At 37.9% G+C, this 20,937-nt stretch overlaps 1 protein-coding gene across 8 annotated transcripts in view; it reads left to right on the forward strand.

Moving 5' to 3' along the window:
- Positions 1–20,937, forward strand: part of LOC133596884 (plectin-like) — a 227,388-nt gene that overhangs the window by 171,572 nt on the left and 34,879 nt on the right. For 4 of the 8 annotated variants that reach the window (XM_061949798.2, XM_061949815.2, XM_061949791.2 and 1 more), the window contains 11 exons: positions 3,794–3,883; positions 4,576–4,653; positions 6,401–6,493; positions 7,334–7,500; positions 8,200–8,315; positions 10,498–10,589; positions 15,221–15,340; positions 16,496–16,591; positions 16,680–16,807; positions 19,926–20,019; positions 20,106–20,260. In XM_061949798.2, the coding sequence (XP_061805782.1) occupies positions 3,794–3,883; positions 4,576–4,653; positions 6,401–6,493; positions 7,334–7,500; positions 8,200–8,315; positions 10,498–10,589; positions 15,221–15,340; positions 16,496–16,591; positions 16,680–16,807; positions 19,926–20,019; positions 20,106–20,260 (1,229 nt within the window). Of the gene's footprint in view, positions 1–1,514; positions 1,530–3,793; positions 3,884–4,168; positions 4,205–4,575; positions 4,654–6,400; positions 6,506–7,333; positions 7,501–8,199; positions 8,316–10,497; positions 10,590–15,220; positions 15,341–16,495; positions 16,592–16,679; positions 16,808–19,925; positions 20,020–20,105; positions 20,261–20,937 lie in introns of all 8 variants that reach the window. The other 4 variants (XM_061949761.2, XM_061949769.2, XM_061949775.2 and 1 more) reach the window with 4 other exon arrangements.

Raw genomic sequence — 20,937 nt, forward strand, 5'->3', positions numbered from 1 at the left:
TTAAACCAAAAATAAACAAAAGGTTAGTGCCCCTAAGAAAAAGTATTGAAGCTTAGGGATGGCTATGCAGAACAAAACTATAACTGAACTGGCTGCAAAGTAAACAAAAACAGAATGCTGGACGACAGCAAAGACTTACTGTGGCGCAAAGACGGCGTCCACAAAGTACATCCGAACATGACTTGACAATCAACAATGTCCCCACAATGAAGGATAAAAACAACCAAAATCTTCTTGATTGCTAAAACAAAGTAGATGCGGGAAATATAGCTGAAAGGTAAAACATGAAACTGCTACAAGAAAATACCAAAAAAAGAGAAAAAGCCATTAAAATAGGAGCGCAAGACAAAAACTAAAACAATACACACAGGAAAACAGCAATAAACTCCAAATAAGTCAGGACGTGATGTGACAGGTGGTGAAAGTACACCTACTTTGAGACAAGAGCTATCGTGATGCATGCTTGGTTATGGTTTAAAGTCATATCCAACAATTGCGACAACCACTTTGTACTGTAATCTGAGTTTCGTTTTTTAATGACGTCTGCTGGTGGTGTGCCTTCGGATTTATTCAACGCAAAAAATGTGCCTTGGCTCAAAAAAGGTTGGAAAACACCGCCCTAAGGTACCGATATGCAATTACAGCTAAGCAGCGTCAGCATGATAGAGAACAACAAACAAACAAATGTCATGTCGTTACAACTGCAATTACATTAATTGCAACCACATACACTATAGCTTACTGCACTTAATAAAGACTCACAGTAGATACAGTACAGTGTTATTCAACCCCTCATAAAAGCAAGAACTGTGTGTTAAGAGTGAACCCTAGTGGCCAAGTCAATGCCGGTTTGTTTCAATTCTTGTCGTCATGAATCAGCCGCTGTCCTAACTTGTAGAGGTAATTTTGTTTCATTCCATTGTGGGGCTGAGGCATCTTTTTCTACAAGACCAAACAATGCTTCAATAAAGTCTCAAGTAGTGGTAAAGATTGACTCTGATAATCCAAATCAAAATGAACATTTGCTTGTGGTACTATGCATAAACCAAACTATCTAAACCAGTGGTCCCGGGCCACACAAAAGCATATAGCGGTATAGCTCGGTTGGTAGAGAGAGCAACTTGAGGGTTCCAGGTTTAATCCCCACTTCCGCCATCCTAGTCACTGCCGTTGTGTCCTTGGGCAAGAAACTTTACCCACCTGCTCCCAGTGCCACCCACACTGGTTTAAATGTAACTTAGATATTGGGTTTCACTATGTAAAAGTGCTTTGAGTCACTTGAGAAAAGCGCTATATAAAATATAATTCACTAATTCACAATTCACAAAAACATTAAATACATTATAAACGACCACATTTTCTCCGACTTAATAATAAGCATGGGGTAAAATAATATACAGAACATACTATTCTGTATAATATGCTACTGTATACCTTTCTCTTTATTGTATTGTTATTATCCATTTTTCTATTAATTCGGTGCATTTGTGCTCCACTGCAATCCCTCCCTTTAGCCCTGGAGGGCAGAGGTAGGTGCCAGCATGCTTGTGATGCACAAAGGAATTGCAAGAATAACAAACACAGTGTTTGCAGTGTGATTGTGTCCCCACACATACCTTCAACACTCTCCTCTTTGCACTAAATCATCAGTTTTTCTGCACCATTTGTGTCTTGCAACAGTCAAGTGAAATCCCACCGCACCTTCCTCACTCTGGGTTTAAAACCACAAAAATCCAGTGATGTGTTTCAACAGGCATTTCTGTGACTAAACTGTTTTGTATTCGGTTCACCCAGTTGAACTCACCAATGTCTCACTTTGATATTGCATTTTGAGAAGGCTTTAGTCGCTTACGGCTATGAATTCCCGACCCGTGTTAAATTGCACTGGCAAAGGCTGGGAGATGTAAAAAGGGAAAAAAAATAAGGTTTCCTTACTCAACTCATCAGTACTTCAACTCAAATGCTGTTTGTAATCGATAAAACATACAATCTGTTACCAGATACAATCCACCTCAGCATACTTGATCAGAGTTATTAATAGAGATGTACCGATCAATCAACCACCGATCAGTATCGGCCGATTTTCATGAAATTGCGCGTGATCAACATTGATTAATGCTTTTTCAATGCCGATCACAAACACAGATCCCCCTGGCTGACAATGTATTTATTTGTATTCCCCTGGCTACTAGCAGCAAGCAGCTAACTATGTGTCGTATACATAGTGTGGAGCCGCTCCATTGATAATAATAATCAACTCCATTGCAGCAAATAGACTGCATTTATAAGTATCTTAAGTATCATTATCAAGTAGCCACATCACTGGAAGACACAGCGTGGCGTGGAGGGTTCCAGGTTTGATCCCCGTCTCTGCCGTTGTGTCCTTGGGCAAGACACTTCACCCTTGCTCCCAGTGTCGTGAGTGAATGATAGGTGGTGGTCCGTCAGTCTACCCCAGGGCAGCTGTTGCTACAACAGTAGTTTACCACCACCTATGTGTGAATGTGGAGTGAATGAATGATGGGTTCTCACTTCTCTGTGACCGCCATCCATCCATCCATTTCCTACCGCTTGTCCCTTTTGGGGTCGCGGGGGGTTCTGGAGCCTATCTCAGCTGCACTATATAAATCTAATCCATCATTATTATTATTATTATTATTATAAAACACCGAAAGCAAGCCAAGAGCAAGCTTGCTCATAGCTAAGTTAACCGATATAGTAGCTTGAAACAACACCAAGAAATAAGTGCTTTGTAAACTTTAAGAAGTCTAGATGCAAATGCGTTGCATTAGAAAGTGAGCGGCTATAACAGGAAATTGCCAAGTAAATTGCCAAGAGTCTAAAGAGGATAATATAACAACAACTGTTGGTTTGTCACCACTTGGGGCGGTGGCTCAGATGGTAAATCGGCCGGCCAGAAACTTCAGGGGTTCCTGGTTCGAATCCAGCTCCTGCTATTCTAGTCACTGCCATTCTGTCCTTGGGCAAGACACTTTACCCAACTTGCTCCCAGCGCCGCCCACGCTGGTATAAATGTAGATTAACTGTAGATTTGAGTCACTAGAGAAAAAGTGCTTTATAAATATAATTCACGCCACAGTCAGTACACTACACGGAAGAGGAGAGACGGATTGATCCATAAATTGCTGGTGTCGATACCAAGGGCAGTGTCCGTGTATGATTGATACTAGAGTGAAGTGAAGTGAATTATATTTATATAGCGCTTTTCTCTCGATAGTGAGATAGTGAAACCCAATATCTAAGTTACATTTAAACCAGTGTGGGTGGCACTGGGAGAAGGTGGGTAAAGTGTCTTGCCCAAGGACACAACGGCAGTGACTAGGATGGCGGAAGCGGGAATCGAACCTGGAACCCTCAAGTTGCTGGCACGGCCACTCTACCAACCGAGCTATGCCGCCCCCAGAGTGATTGATTGGTAATGTTACAAAGACCTCCTGGAGACAGGAGGACTATTATTTCAGTAAGTATTAGATAGTATTTTGTACTATTGATGTTGTTTTGCTCAAACAATTGTATGCAGTAATAAAATAAAATAGGGAACTAATTTAAATATTGTGTTGCTATGATTAAACTATCAATAGCATTCACCACAAATAAATAAAAACATGTTATACACGTGGTCGGTATTGGTATCGGCCGATTTTACATGGATGATCGGAATCGGCCGCATACAACCCTGACCGGAACATCCATACTTGTCTGTGTCCTATAAAATAATATTTTCAAATGTTTTCATACAATACTTAATATATTTTCTTGTTTCCTTTGGCAGTCCCAGCGTCATATATCCGACCTGTACGAGGACCTTCGAGATGGACATAACCTGATCTCATTGCTGGAGGTCCTCTCTGGAGAAAAACTGGTCAGTAGTACTAAATATCTTGGATAAGTAAAGCTCCAACTGAGTGGTGCAAATGCTCTATTTCACTGCTGTGCTGTTTATGTCATTTAACTAACTGTGTTACCTTAACTCAATGTTGCCCTGTGTGTGTTTGTTAATAAACTCCTGTTTGGTGCAGGATTCTGTTCCTAATCGCCTTCCTCTACTTCACCTCCCGTTTGCTTCCCTTTAACCTTCCTCTGTGTGCACTGATCTTTGCCATCTGGTTTTCGCCCTGTTTCTTTGCATTGCTCCTCTTGGGGCTAGCTGAGGGAGCGAAACCTGGTCACAAGGGTTCAGTTGGTGAGTGGGTTTATCAAATTTAGTTGTTTTTTTTTCTTTCTTTTTTTCTCAAACCTGAATGGATTGGAACCACTGCTAATGTCTTTACTGACTGCATCTGTCCTATTTTGTTTTCATTTTGAAAATGATGGCCATAGAATTTTGTTCTATATGGTCATTAAACATGTGTTGGAATGTAAGTATTGTGTTTTTGTTCTGCGTAACATTTTTCAAACTGGGTTATTGTTTTTTTTTTAAGTTGCAGTGAATGCAAATAAGTATTTGTAGTTATTTTGTGTTATGTTGGTAAAGCATTTTCCCTTCAAATTGTCCCCTTTAAGTCCTTTATCCGCCTTTCAATATCCTCAAATTTTTTTCTTTGTCCTCTTCAGCCCAGAGAGAAAGGCCGCATGAGATTCCACAAGCTGCAGAATGTACAAATAGCACTGGACTTTCTCAAGCACCGGCAGGTGATGTAGAGTTTATTATACATTATAAGCACTGTCAAAAAAACAAATGTGCACAACGAGGTGTATAACGCAAGAAAAAAACTACAGTGATGCAACAGGAACTATCGAGCAAAACTTAAGAGTCTGAACAATCCAGAAGTGTTCTAAATCACACGTATCTTAACAGAAAATGCATGCAATGATCCAGCAATTAGCAAACGTTGCAGATCAACTTAAATAGTGCTGATTCCACACACATTACACACACAAGAAGACTATAAGTCCAAAACTTAAGTGTGTGGTATAGTTTAGTTTTATTTGAATTTCGACTTCATTAGGAGGTGTTCGTAGATTTATCAGTATAATTGTGTACTGTCAATGAAAAACTGCATTTTTAGACAAAGCTGCAAATGTTGATTACTGTAATTATTTGAAAACTGTGATCCATCCATCCATCCATTTCCTACCGTATCTAATTTAATTGTTTTGTCTTTTCCAACCTATATAAATTAAGTTACTATACTTTCACCTCAAATCTGCCTCATGGCTGTATTTTTCCAAACAGAAATACAACAATCATATATCAGTTTTGTTTATTCTAGGTAAAGTTGGTCAATGGTGATTAATCATGATTAAATAACTTGAAAACTGTAATTAATTTGATTAAAATATTTCATCATTTGCAATCTCTATGCATTATATATTATTAAACCTTCACCTTAAGTCTTTCCCTTAACTGTATGATTTCCAGGAAGAAGAAGAAAACTGTTACATTTCAGTTTTGTTTATTTCTAGTTCAAGTTGGTCAATGTGATTGAAAAATATAATTAATCTGATTAAAATATTCTATCATTTGCAAGCTTTATACATTATGTATATTCAAACCTTCACCTTAAACCTCCCTCATGACTGTAATTTTCCAAATAGAAATACAACAATCACATTTCAATTTTGTTTACTTCTCGGTCAAGTTGGTCAATGGTGATTAATCATGATTATTTCTTTTAATAACGGTGATTAATCTGATTAAAACTGTGTATCATTTGCGAGCCCTATAAACTATATACAATTAAACATTCACCTCAAATCTGCCCTTGGCTGTATTTCTTCCAATTACTGTACAATTATAACAATCACATCTTAGTTTTGTTTATTTCTATGTCAAGCTGGTCATGAGTGATTAGTTTGAAAACTTTGATTAATCTGATTAAAATAGTTTATCATTTGCCAGCTCTATACATTATATATTATTAGTTTTAAACCTTCACTTCAAATTTGAACCATGACTGTATTTTTCCAAGCAGAAATACAACAATCACATTTAAGTTTTGTTTATGTCTCGGTTAAGTTGGTCAATGGTGATTGATCATGATTAATTAATTTAAAAACAGTGATTAATCTGATTAAATCATGTATATTTCACTAGCCCTATATATAATTAAACCTCCACCTCAAATCTGCACTAAGCTGTATTTCTTCCAATTCTACAATCACATTTCAGTTGTGTTTATTCCTAGGTCACGTTGGTCAATTGTGATTAATTATCATTGTTTTGAAAACTGATTAAGCTGATTAGAATAGTTTATCTTTTGCAAGCGTTAAACATTATATATTATTAAACCATCCCCTCAAGTCTGCCCCTTGACTATGTTTTCCAGGTAAAAATACAACAATCACATTTCAATCACTCAATCAATCCAATATTATTTATATAGCCCTTAATCACCAATGTCTCAAAGTGCTGAGTTTCAGTTTTGTTTACTTCCAGGTCAAGTTGGTCAACATCAGAAATGATGACATCGCAGACGGGAACCCCAAGCTGACCCTTGGGTTAATATGGACCATCATCCTCCACTTCCAGGTCTCCTCCGCTGTCAGTGTCGTGTTTTATTTTATTATCGCTGTCACCCTCCATCTCTGGGATCTTCACCTGTCGGCTGCCTCTTCCAAACTGTTTGGTACCAATCAGAAGGGACAGCACCTGGCCAAACTACTTGCAGAGAATACATCTTTATATTCAATCCGAACCACAATCCAAAAAGGCAGCATAACACACTAACATTGCTTTAGAGAGTGTGTGAGGATGTGAGTCACTGTGCCTGACTCTCGGTAGGAGGGTGTGTCTGACCACATGCCATATTCACTACATAGGCATCTTCATTGTGGTGTTTATGCCAGAAGCAGAGAGAATTCCTTTGGATCTCAGAATAATTGGTGGAGATGCACATTTTTAGAGCAGATATTGTTTGTCAAGGTTGCCTAAAAACTTTACATTGACATTGGTTTAGAGACTCTTCATCTCATAGATACAGAAAGAACACATCCATGGTTTGTTTTGTGGGAAGAACTTTGCACAGAGAAGCAAGATAAGGCTCAAAATAGTTCAACCATGCACATTAGGACTTTCTATTTAATTATTTGCTACTCACCTGAAATTGCAACTATAATCAATCATGCACATGAAAAGTGACATCCAAAAAGAGTTTGAAATTTGAGATTTTTTTTAAATTGACTTGATTATTGAATCAAAACTACTGAAGATTTATACTTGAAATTGGTTGCAATTTTATTTTTCAACCTGGGTTTTTCGTATGATTATTTTCAATCTTTTGATTTCCACTAAAGACTATTTTTTTTCCCTGTATTTGTTCCTACATCCTACTATTTCTGTGTGTAACACCATTCATCTGTACTGTTACAGATCTCCGATATTCAGGTCAATGGCCAATCTGAGGACATGACAGCCAAGGAGAAGCTGCTGCTCTGGTCCCAGAGGATGACCGATGGCTACCAAGGCCTCCGTTGTGACAATTTCAGCACCAGCTGGAGAGATGGGAAGCTCTTCAACGCCGTCATACACAAGCACTAGTGAGTCTACTCATTTATTCAGTATATTAAAGAGAAGCTTGCCGTAACATGTCATCTATGAATTGTATAAAAACATAGTCAAGCAGGTGCGAGACATTGGCACACTTGCAGATGAAATATAGCCTGCTGAAACCTGCTCAGTATTGCACCTTTGGCATCACCAGAGTATGTATATTAAATAGCATTAGGTATGAAAACTCATAATATGTTTTAATAATCAGTTTCTGTATACTCGGTCGAACGGAAAACAAGTCTGAGCGCACAAAAATGGTGAAAATGTCTTTGTTGTTATTTTTCAGACAAATACACCAAAGTTTGAGTACATCAATTGAATTGACTTGAAATTTCAAGAATCACCATGAAATGTGAATCTTACCTTTATGGGACTGACAAGAACATTCATTATTTCTATGGTGGCTTATCTTTCAAAGCATTTTGAGCACCACTAAAATTGGGTGCCACAAATATTTAATAGATTATTTTTTTTTCCGTTGTACAGTTTTCTCCTGACCAATACCATTAACGCATATTCCATAAAAACATTTTCAGTTAATTGGAATGGTTTTTGGTTAAGTATAAAAAGTACATGTTCCTGTTTTTGTATGTAAACATAAAGATATATGACATTTCACCTTTTCTTACAGGATGATTTTACTCATGGCATTATAGTAAAACCATTATGTTTGCATTCTCTTATAGTCCCAGGCTCATTGACATGGGCAGAGTCTATCAACAAAGCAACCTGGAGAACCTTGAACAGGCTTTCCACGTTGCTGAGAAAGATCTGGGCGTGACACGTCTTCTGGACCCAGAAGGTACTGAGTTTTATTTTGTGATATTACTAGACAATTGAGCAAGTGGTTCTGAATTTTTACCATGACCGAAAGTTCTCCTAAACTGTGACTAATATCAGTCCTTTTGGGTGCCAGCACAATGCACCTCAGTGATAACATAAGGTCTGAAGTAGGATGTTCCCTCTGTAAATCAGTAGCTCACAGACACAACTAATAAAGTATAAATTGTGTAAATTACCGAACATATATACCATATTTTCCAAACTATAGATCGCACCGGTATTTAAGCCACACTCACAAAATTTTAGAAGAAAAAAATATTTTCCATTAATTAGCCACACCGCAGATACAGTATATATGTTGTGAAATGAGTTATTTACGCAGAAAACATTTGTAAATATTTGTTTACAAACCTACATATTTGCATACCTCCTCCTGTAACCCCCTGGACCCATTTTTTGCTAAACCGACTCAGTAAGTCCACCGTGACATTTTGGTGAATTTACGAAACTGAAACTATACCAAACGAATGCCATTGTAAGTTGATATCACTAACACAGACACTTGTAAATGTGTTAGCCTATTAGTTACTGCGAACGATTACATTACTAGAGCACGTACAAATATGCATGAAAACACTCCAACAGATATCAAATATGAGACGGTTTAGCAAGTATGAATACTTTAAGTTATATTGTAAAACTTACAAACTTTGCTTGCAGTGATGAATGACAAATCCATACGAGTAGAAGCCCTATTGATGACGAGAAGACAGAACAGCACTTGTGCTTCCAGTTTAAACTACTAAAGAGAAGGGAATACTGTAGACATTCACACCTCACTTTGTATAAACCACTCCTAATTACAAGACGTAGCATGTATGACTGAGGGAAACTTTTCCAAATACTCTTTGGGGGGAATTTTGCCTATCATTCACAATACTTATGTAAGACAAGCACACATTTTGTATGCTTTCTAACTAGTAAATAAATAAAAGCAAAATGCATCTTACAATGGAGACGATTGAAGTCGCTCTATTCAGCCTATAAAGCGCTTAATCTAATCCAAGAATGACTATATACGTACACGCTGTAAGTATATATGTAATGTAGTAACAGGCACATTCATAATAACATGTAATATTTACATATTTTGATCATTTTAAATTTACGGTGGCGCATTCATTTCACAAACGCATCACAACGTTTGCTTTTTCCTATGAAAAAAATCGCTGATTACTGCTCACTGCAATCTTTATGAGAAGCAACAAAAATGACAAAACATCACTTACTATACAATGTCTGCTGTCACTGGTATGCTGACCATTAAGATGTTGATATATTCCCATTTAGATGAAGAAGGACTCATAATCCTCGCGAAAGATTAAAACAAAAGGGGTGGGTGCGAACAAGCGTCTTTTGCGTGTCTTTCTCGCCATCTCCGGGTCTTAGTTGGCTGTCAACATTTACCAACTCCTCAGTTTATGTCCGCATCATTTCACTATCAATGTGAGAGGCATTAATTACAGTTTAGAATAAACTTTCGCGAGCTCCAAGACGAGAAAGCGGCTCACCAGCTGATGTCAGTGCGTATTACCGTATTTTTCTGACTATAAGTCGCAGTTTTTTTCATAGTTTGGCCGGGCTCCAGTGCGATTTATATATGTTTATTTCCTTCTTTATTATGCATTTTCGGCAGGTGAGACTTATACTCCAGTGTGACTTATACTCCAAAAAATACGGTAGTTACCTCTCTCTGATCAATGCGCCGCTAAATGTAGGATGTTAGCGCTTGTAATAACAACACCGCTCACCGCTTGGTTAATATTCAGTTCTCCAAATGTAAATAGAGTATTGTTGCCACTTTTTGAATGGTCGGAATAGACGCAATTACGTCATAGCTACCTCTGGCTCCATTGTAAGCTGACTTTTATTTACGATATGTTTATTTACGACTAGAGTGCATAAAAAAAAAAAAGTGTTCTTGTCTCTAGTAAAGATTGTGAATTATAGGCATAATTTTAAAAAAAGTGCAGTTCCTCTTTAACAATAAAAAAAAAATTAACAAAATAAAGGATAAAATAAAAATTATAAATACAATTATAAAATAAAAATTCCTGTGAATACAATTGTTCATTTATAGCTTCCCTTGTGAGTGTGTTATTGTGCTGCAGACACTATATCATTGTATCTTGTTCTTCCAGATGTCGATGTTGCACACCCAGATGAGAAATCCATCATCACATATGTGTCGTCGTTGTACGATGTCATGCCTCGGGACGCAATGAGAACTAATGTGAGTTGAATATACTGTAAGAAAAACACACTGTATGTACATGCATGATGAAACGAGGTTGATGCAAAGCATTCCATATATACAGTATGATGTGCTTTAAAGAAGACAAATTATGGAAAATTGACTTTTAAATTACTTGTACGCAACGTTCCCTCTAAGGTGCGTGCTTGCGCAATTGCGCACTGCTCAAGCGTCCTTTGCGCACAGCAAATATATGCCGCGCACCAAATCAAACCCATCTGAATTCTAAACAAAATAAACACATTTATTCTGTGTAATTTTGCAATGCAACTCTGAGTGACAGTGACAACAAGCGGCCCTAACGGTGTTTCGTCAACACCGTTCAATTGAACACCGTTCAATTATTGTAACGCCTATCGAGATGCTTCGAGGACAGGAATTATATCGATCACTTTATTGAGCAAAACTGTGTATATTCGGCCATAACCACACCAAAAACATGAGTAAAAAATTTCTATCTCGAAAAACTAGTCATTTTCTGCCGTACAAACCAGGCCAAAACCAACTTGTCATCTGTCACCAACACACATAGCACTAAGCCACTGGTGCGTTTATGGCCACACAAAAAGTCGGACAGCTCAAACACCACACAAAGTTACACTATGACTCCTCAGTCATACGTGTGCTTAATCTACTGTCATTTATTATTAATGTTAATTTATTGATATTAATCATGGAATGCTGTTACTAGAGAAAGTTACAGGAATGCACACTTCATCCTATGCTTACATTTCATTATGCAACATGAGGATGTTTAAGGGGAACTAAATGTGATCTCTGAAAGGGGTACCAATGATTTCCAAAGCAGGACCCCCACCCAGACATATTGTACAATACTAATGCATAGCTTATGAAAAACAAGATTTCTTTTATTTTCATTACAAGTGGGCCAAATCACTAATATTACAAAATAATCTCATGAAAATGACTCCTCTCATTTGAGTGTGATTATAAAAGATTGGTTTGAGACAGGTGTGCTGCTGGTATTGCCACGTGTGATGTTGCTCACATGTGCTCCACTGAATGCTCAGGGAGTTTTTGTGTTTGCTCACACACATGAACAATTAGAGGGAACATTGCTTGTATGGACATATTCGGGTATCTCTATTGCCTACATAATACAGTAAGTGTGAAATTAAATAACCCTGTTTTGTTCTGTGAGCTATGTCAGCAAGCCATTTGGATTTTGGCCTAAATATGAAGGGTCCTTTTACATAATACTGCTCTCGCAACAAAATTTTGCCAGCAATGACCTGGAAGCTACCTTGGCGAGATTCGACATTTTATTTTTCTTGCATGTGACTACACGGAAACAGAGGGCCTTTTCTTCCATGCCCTTAAGTGAAAAAAGGTGGGCAACTGCGCGGATTGTGTCACTGTACGCTTTCGTTCACGATGCATGCTTTGGGTGGAGCAACCCTTTAATGTGGGTGTTCTCTGTCAAATCTGGCCTTACGCTTATTCCCCCGTCGACTTAAGTACTTTTGTTCTTATGCGCCTCTGAGGCTGGGAATAAGTCCAGCTGGAAAGTGAAACATTATATTGCACTTAAAGTGTGGATGCAGTGACCAACACACATAATACATTGATAAACAAAACTAGCAGAAACCTATCAAATCTATTCCGATCGCTTCAAATGAGACACCTGCAAACATCCCTTGTGATGAGTAAAAAAGGACCATAACACTACTCTGTATTAACTATCAAAATCCTTGTCTTGTGAGTGTGACCACAGTGCGCTCACAGGGGAATCTCCAGAAATGTGAATATCGTGCAAAAGTTCATTTATGTCAGCAATTATATTTACAAGGTGAAATTTAAATATGACATAACATGCATTTCAATTCATTTCAACAATTATAAATACGAACTACATTGTAAATAAACCCACATTTCCACTGCTCTATGCTGTGTTCATTTGTGTCGATTATGTTTTAAAGTTTAGGAGACGTGCTGTAATTAAATAAATAAAACATAATCCGGTGGTGGTGATAACAATTACATTGGAATGGCAGCCGCAGAGATCCCATTTTTTCTTGTTTTTTCTTCTCCACTGTGTTAGTTATGTTTCATTTTTGTGCTAATACAGTAGCTAAATACACTAAAAGTTTTACAGTGATTGATTCAGTTCATTTGATTTAGTTGATGTTCGGATGAGAACATTTTGGTGCCAATTCTTTTATTGACTTGTGATAAGAATGCCGTGTTTATTTGTCAAAATCAGCACTTGTATTGAACTTGTATTTTGCTATTACAGACTATAGAGACATCATTTTATTTTTATTTCAATGTATTTTGGTGCTATTTATATTGCTACAAAATGCTGTTTGATTTGATTGTCATATGTCATGCCACTGTATGATTTGGAATTGTATTTGTTTAATTTCAGATACATTTTGAACACACATGAATGTATCTGTTTATTATAACCATGTCATACCACCACCAAAGGAGTTTAAAACTAAAAATTCAGAATAATATAAGAAAGAAACACATTTTTTTAATATGGGAGTCGGGATCCAATGTATTTCCCAAAGACCCACTCAACTCACCACCTGTGGGTCCCGAGGACTCACTACATTGAAAACCTATCAACATCACTGCGCTACGGCTTCACAAACATTTGTACTAAACAGACCTTTTAACATCACAAATAACATCAGGAGAGTTATAACAACAAATGAAAAAAAGTTTCATCAACGGATTACTATTCTCATCCAGCCAGGAAGAAGATGCTGTTGTGGTGTGCATACACACACTACATCAACATGGCGACACATGTTGACGTTACAAGCACTGCCTTTTCATATTCAAATTGTTGTTTTTTTCATGGATTTCAATGACATCCACAAGTGTTAGTAAAACTCAATGCTCCACAAATTTCAACCCCATCCCCACCAAAAAAAAAAGCGTCACGCCAAAGTCCGCCTCATTAGTAATGATCCCGCCTTCATTCCAGACTTAAAGGGGAACATTATCACCAGACCTATGTAAGCGTCAATATATACCTTGATGTTGCAGAAAAAAGACCATATATTTTTTTAACCGATTTCCGAACTCTAAATGGGTGAATTTTGGCGAATTAAACGCCTTTCTAATATTCGCTCTCGGAGCGTTGTGACGTCACATCGGGAAGCAATCCGCCATTTTCTCAAACACCGAGTCGAATCAGCTCTGTTATTTTCCGTTTTCTCGACTGTTTTCCGTACCTTGGAGACATCATGCCTCGTCGGTGTGTTGTCGGAGGGTGTAACAACACGAACAGGGACGGATTCAAGTTGCACCAGTGGCCCAAAGATGCGAAAGTGGCAAGAAATTGGACGTTTGTTCCGCACACTTTACCGACAAAAGCTATGCTACGACAGACATGGCAAGAATGTGTGGATATCCTGCGACACTTAAAGCAGATGCATTTCCAACGATAAAGTCAAAGAAATCTGCCGCCAGACCCCCATTGAATCTGCCGGAGTGTGTGAGCAATTCAGGGACAAAGGACCTCGGTAGCACGGCAAGAAATGGCGGCAGTTTGTTCCCGCAGACGAGCGAGCTAATCCCCCTGGATGTCTTGGCTCACACCGTCAAGAGAAGAATATCGACCCTAGCTTCCCTGGCCTGCTGACATGAGGGTATGTCTACAGAATATATTAATTGATGAAAATTGGGCTGTCTGCACTCTCAAAGTGCATGTTGTTGCCAAATGTATTTCATATGCTGTAAACCTAGTTCATAGTTGTTAGTTTCCTTTAATGCCAAACAAACACATACCAATCGTTGGTTAGAAGGCGATCGCCGAATTCGTCCTCGCTTTCTCCCGTGCCGCTGGCTGTCGTGTCGTTTTCGTCGGTTTCGCTTGCATACGGTTCAAACTGATATGGCTCAATAGCTTCAGTTTCTTCTTCAATTTCGTTTTTGCTACCTTCTTCCACACTACAACTATCCGTTTCAATACATTCGTAATCTGTTGAATCGCTTAAACCGCTGAAATCCGAGTCTGAATCTGAGCTAATGTCGCTATAGCTTGCTGTTCTTTCTGCCATGTTTGTTTGTGTTGGCTTCACTATGTGACGTCACAAAAAAATGGACGGGTGTTTGTAACGATGGTTAAAATCAGGCACTTTTAAGCTTTTTTTTAGGGATATTGCGTGATGGGTAAAATTTTGAAAAAAACTTCGAAAAATATAATAAGCCACTGGGAACTGATTTTTAATGGTTTTAACCATTCTGAAATTGTGATAATGTTCCACTTTAAGCCCTTTTGCCCCACATACGCGGCGTGGGCGTGTCCGCTGGCTGGAATGGAGAATTTAAATGAGAGGAATGCGTAACTTCAAGAGCGTAAAAAAACACCTAAGCACAAATAGGAGGCTAAGACCAGAATAGTTTACCTCCCTTACCTCTTTATCCATCGTGCACTTTCCTTTACCATTGTTCCCATCATTAAACCCCTTCCCAATTTCTCCCGTCGCACAATACCTGGATTGTTGTTGGCGCCTAATTGAGTTTAGCGTGGTGTGTGAGTGATTGAAAGTGGACACGCAGGAGAAGAAAAGTGCCCCTGTCTGTCGTTGTTGTTGAACTGCTGTTGCTCTGTTTTGCTGTGTTGGCTACAGGATTTGGAGCTGCGCTGGCAGGAGTACTATGAGTCCATGACTCTTCTGCTCCAGTGGATCCGCCACCATGTCATGATCTTCGAGGAGAGGAAGTTCCCAGCCAGCTATGAGGAGACAGAGGTGAGACGTTTAGTCAATAAAAGCTAAAAAAAAATGTACTATTGTAAATTTAGTTTGTATTTGCCTAAAAAAGTGGTAGTGATATTCTATTGTTTGAGGAAATAACGCGGTTGCACTTTTTCTGGCATGTGCTAAAGAGATTTGTTTGAGTTGTTCAGTGAATTGCTGTTGGAAGGTCAAGTTTGTAAATAGTGTTATGTCAAATAGCGTTGGAAGATACTTGATTTGTTAGTGTGCTAATAGTGTATATATAACATTCGCCATAAGCAGGAACACTTTTGCAAGTAGGTAAAAAAAAATGAATACAATTATAATATGTGAGGTATATAGTATAGAAATATATAAATTCAAATAATCATGCACTCTACTCTTGAATCTGCCATGACATCTCCTAGTAATGTTAGCATTTGCACTTTTATTTCTCTTCATAGTTGTCTGCAGGATTTTGGAAACATTGATAAATGATACACTAATCAGATAATTGTCAAAGCATGTTATTACAAGTTAATACACTTTGTCATTTTTTCTTGTAACAAATGATGCACATTCTGTTCTGCCAATTGACATTCACCTCAGTTGACTGGAAGTAAATTAGATGTCTAAACTCATGGGGGAGCTAAATTATTTTTGTACTTAAACTTGCAAATATAAAAAATGCAAGCGATTATTAGACTTAGACTTTGGCAAACTTTATTGATCCACAAGGGAAATTGTTCCACACAGTAGCTCAGTTTCAAAGGCTGGAAAGGGTAAGGATGGAAAGAATAATGCATGTATTAAGTACACAAAAAATGTACCATAGTAGCAATATAAAATATAGCATATATGTAATATTTACATATTATATTTACAGTATATAATATAAACATATATACTATATTATTATATTATATTATATTCTTATATAATATATACAATATATAACAAATCCCAATATTACAGTATATGCAACAGCTGCAGCAAAAAAAAAAAAAAAAAAGGGCAGCATAAAATAGAGAGTAGATCCAGCAGAAAATATACATTATAAACAAAGAGAGGAAGCTAACATAGAAGCGGTCAGGTAATAGACATATATCATCTATTGTTGTATGGCCAGTGATTATATATTATGATTGTGTTGCCTTACAGTGACCATTACCTAATGTTTTGCTTCAGCTTCTTTGGCGTCAATTCTTGAAGTTCAAGGAGACAGAGCTACCAGTGAAAGAGACTGATAAGAACCGCTCCAAACAGCTCTACCAGTCATTCGAGGCAAGCTACCCTCATTCTTATTTTTTTATTTTTTTGCATTTTGTCCTACCCTGTCGCACTAATGTCCTGTGCTGCCATTTTCTCACAGGGTGCAGTACACTCTGGCCAGGTAAAAGTCCCCCCAGGCTACCATCCTATCGATGTGGAGAAAGATTGGGGACGACTCCATGTGTCCATGCTGGAGAGAGAGCGACTGCTGAGGACTGAGTTTGAAAGGTAAGCTGGCAGATATTTTTACGCAAACAGTATTTTGATGAAAACTTAAAACACACTGTTGTAGTAATAAGTACACAGCAATACAGGAACATTCTCCATGAACCACAAATCCATGTATATATATATATAATTGCATGTGTATGTATACCGGTATATATAATATATATATTCATATATACAGCCCCCGGACACATTGGAGACGTTTTTCTAACAAAACGTTAAGGATTCTTGCTTGGCATGTATTCCATCTCTGCACAAAATTACATGAAAACTGGTCAAAAAGGATGCAGAATTTGCATCATCCTGCTAAATAACAAATAGACAAACTGAGATAAAAGGCAGAGGTTGTTAAAAAGATAACGAGACATTACCAAGGTTCTCCAGTATAGTGGTAGATTTTATGTGTTTTGTATGTTTGCTTTTTATTAAAAATGTAAGACCGTTTCACTCTATACAAGATGGACTAGTGACACAATAGCATGTTTCATTGTACATGGGTTATGGGTTATACTTGTATAGCGCTTTTCTACCTTCAAGGTACTCAAAGCACTTTGACACTATTTCCACATTCACACACACATTCACACACTGATGGCGGGAGCTGCCATGCAAGGCGCTAACCACGACCCATCAGGAGCAAGGGTGAAGTGTCTTGCTCAAGGACACACGGATTGTGACGAGGTTGGTAGAAGGTGGGGATTGAACCAGTAACCCTCAGGTTGCTGGCACAGCCACTCTCCCAACTGCGCCACGCCGTTGTATGCTTTTAGACCAGTGGTTCTCAACCTTGTCGGAGGTACCAAACCCCACCAGTTTCATATGCGCATTCACCGAACCCTTCTTTTTTCAAATTCAAGAAAAAGTCCATCCATCCATCCATTTTCTACCGCTTATTCCCTTCGGGGTCGCGGGGGGTGCTGGAGCCTATCTCAGCTACGATCGGTCATATATATTTTTTTACTGGTTCACAAAATGAACCGCGCATGAACATCACCTTGTTCAAAGAACAAAACCAACACAGTGCATGAATTCACAACAAATTACACACCTTACACACATTACCATGAATTGATTAACGTGGACCCTGACTTAAACAAGTTAAAAAACGTATTCGGGTGTTACCATTTAGTGGTCAATTGTACAGAATATGTACTGTACTGTGTAAACTGTACTGTGTATTCTCTTCCTTTGCAATCTGCTAGTAAAAGTTTCAATCGATCAATCAAACAACCTGCAAATCAGATGGAAAATTAGAGGGAACATTGTTTGGGGGTATCCATAATACGCTGATAGGGAGAAGTTTTTATTTACATGATAAGTCGGATGTGTCTTTACCTCTGAGGCCGACTCACCAAACCCCTAGGGTTCGATCGAACCCAGGTTAAGAACCACTGTTTTAGACGAACATAGCTTCTTGCCTGAGGAATGTGATAATTGGTATCACATGATTGTCTAGTCATCTCATCAATCCAATAGTCTTGTTTATGGTTCTATAAGGTGGAAAGTCAGAATACTCTTTTTGTCACATGCTACTGCCACTGTAAAATCTATACATACCATAAACCTTCATATCTGTATTCTCAGCTGTTGCTTGCTAATGACAGTCACAACTATGGTACCAGGCTAGCCCTAAGAGGTGCTTTCACCCGTCTTAAACCCAAAACTGATGTTTTGAAAAAGACTGTAATGTATAGGGCGATCACTTACTGGAATCGACTTCCACAATATCTGGTATCAATCACCAGCATAGTGGGTTTTATGAGTAGACTAAGAGGAGAAGTATTGCAGAAAGAGATTATTCTAGATTGTACCTAATGTCATGACTGTTTTTATTGACTATTGACTATTTTATTGATTGTGGAACGAGCAGTAGAAAATGGATGGATGGTACTTTTTTCGTCACTTATTGTTTGTCTTTGGTACACTAATGTGTATATTTTAGGCCATTGGTTCTTTGTTTTATTTTTGCAAAAATATATATATCAATTTTTTAGAGATGCCGATAAATGCGTTGAAATGTAATATCGGAAATTATCGGTATCGTTTTTTTTATTATCGGTATCGTTTTTTGTTGTTGTTTTTTTTTTTTTTTTTTTTATTAAATCAACATAACAAACAAAAGATACACTTACAATTAGTGCACCAACCCAAAAAACCTCCCTCCCCCATTTACACTCATTCACACAAAAGGGTTGTTTCTTTCTGTTATCAATATTCTGGTTCCTACATTATACATCAATATATATCAATACAGTCTGCAAGGGATACAGTCCGTAAGCACACATGATTGTGCGTGCTGCTGGTCCACTAATAGTACTAACCTTTAACAATTAATTTTACTCATTTTCATTAACTACTGGTTTCTATGTAACTGTTTTTCTGTTGTTTTACTTTCTTTTTTATTCAAGAACATTTTTTAATGTATTTATCTTATTTTACTGTATTAATTTTTTTTTAAAGTACCTTATCTTCACCATACCTGGTTGTCCAAATTAGGCATAATAATGTGTTAATTCCACGACTGTAGATATCGGTTGATATCGGTATCGGTAATTTAAGAGTTGGACAATATCGGAATATCGGATATCGGCAAAAAGCCATTATCGGACATCCCTACTATTTTTATATTGCTCTTTTTATCTTTGGTATGAACATTATTATGTAAACTCGAAGTTATTATTACTTTTTTTGGTTCTTTGTTGTTGCTATTTTTGTATTACAATATTTTCTTATTTGATCATGTTGTACTGCATTGTAATCTTTTGTTTTGTGATTGTGTGATGTTTTTTGCCTGGACCCCAGGAAGAATAGTCTCCACTGCGGTCTAGACTAATGGGGATCCTTAATAAACTAATAAACTAATAAACTGTCAGGTTACAAGATTATCTGTTTTGCCAGAATAGAAATTGGAATAGTAACATAATGGCATTTGTGAGTGACCCGTATGAACTGGAATACTTGCTGCAACACAGGCTTCCTTTCATACGTACTGTGATTGACCTTGGAGAAACGTTTAGTATGAAATATGTCTTTTAGTGACATGATCACTGTAGAATATACTACCCTGCCAATTAAAAGACAGTACAGCAGATTTCCTGTTTATTTATTTTTTAAACAGACTTGAGAGACTTCAGAGGATTTTCAGCAAAGTCCAGATGGAGTCAGGGAGGTATGATGACCACTTCAGCCACCTCGAGACTCTGCTGCAGACGGTAAGTCTCATTGACCTGACGTGTCTGTGTACAACTGTACAGCATAAATGTGTGGATGTTTTTTGAATGGACTCTTTTCGCTTTAGGATATGCGTCTACTGAGTGCTGGCAAACCAGCTCAGCACACGGCAGAAATCGAGCGTGAGATGGACAGAGCCGACAATGTAGTGCGTCTGCTCTTCAATGATGTGCAGACCCTTAAGGACGGGCGGCACCCACAGGCTGAGCAAATGTACCGCAGGTGAGGGCGAGAAGTACTCAACTCAAAGCATTTTATCATGCAGATCTTGGCAGTATGGCTCTCGTGGTAGAGTGATTGTCTCCCCAAACTGAAGGTCAATCAATCAATCAATCAATCAAAGTGTATTTATATAGCCCTTAATCACAAGTGTCTCAAAGGGCTGTTTGTGGTTCCATTTTAAAGGGACCCTCTATTGCTAACAATGTTGGCACTTTTTCATAGTTTTATTTACCAAAAAAATATGCTTACAGATAAAATATACCCCCAAAATAGACACATTAGGGATTATAGGCTTTTTTTCTTATATTTTAGAAACGCCCACTTTTATTTTCAAAATATGGGCAGGCCTGCATCAGCCTGTTGACGTCACCTACAGAAGACTGGAGGAAATGTCATATTGTGTAATATGTCTTTTGGTTGCATCTTCCTTGCAAATAAAGTTATTTTCATGCAGATTTTGATGGAATTAGCTAGATACCAGACTGAGTCAAAACCTGCAAACTAATTTTTAGTACAAGTTTTTGCCGCAATGGTGTCACCAGGACTTTGTGGTTCCTTCTTAGAGCAGACACAACAGTGGCATGCATAACAGAGCTTTTACGCCTCTGTATATGTTTGCGGTCCTCTTTGGAATACATTATGGAGCTTAATAGTGTTCACATCATAACCACAGAAGT

Source organism: Nerophis lumbriciformis, linkage group LG04, assembly GCF_033978685.3.
Source record: "Nerophis lumbriciformis linkage group LG04, RoL_Nlum_v2.1, whole genome shotgun sequence".
NCBI lineage: Eukaryota > Metazoa > Chordata > Actinopteri > Syngnathiformes > Syngnathidae > Nerophis > Nerophis lumbriciformis.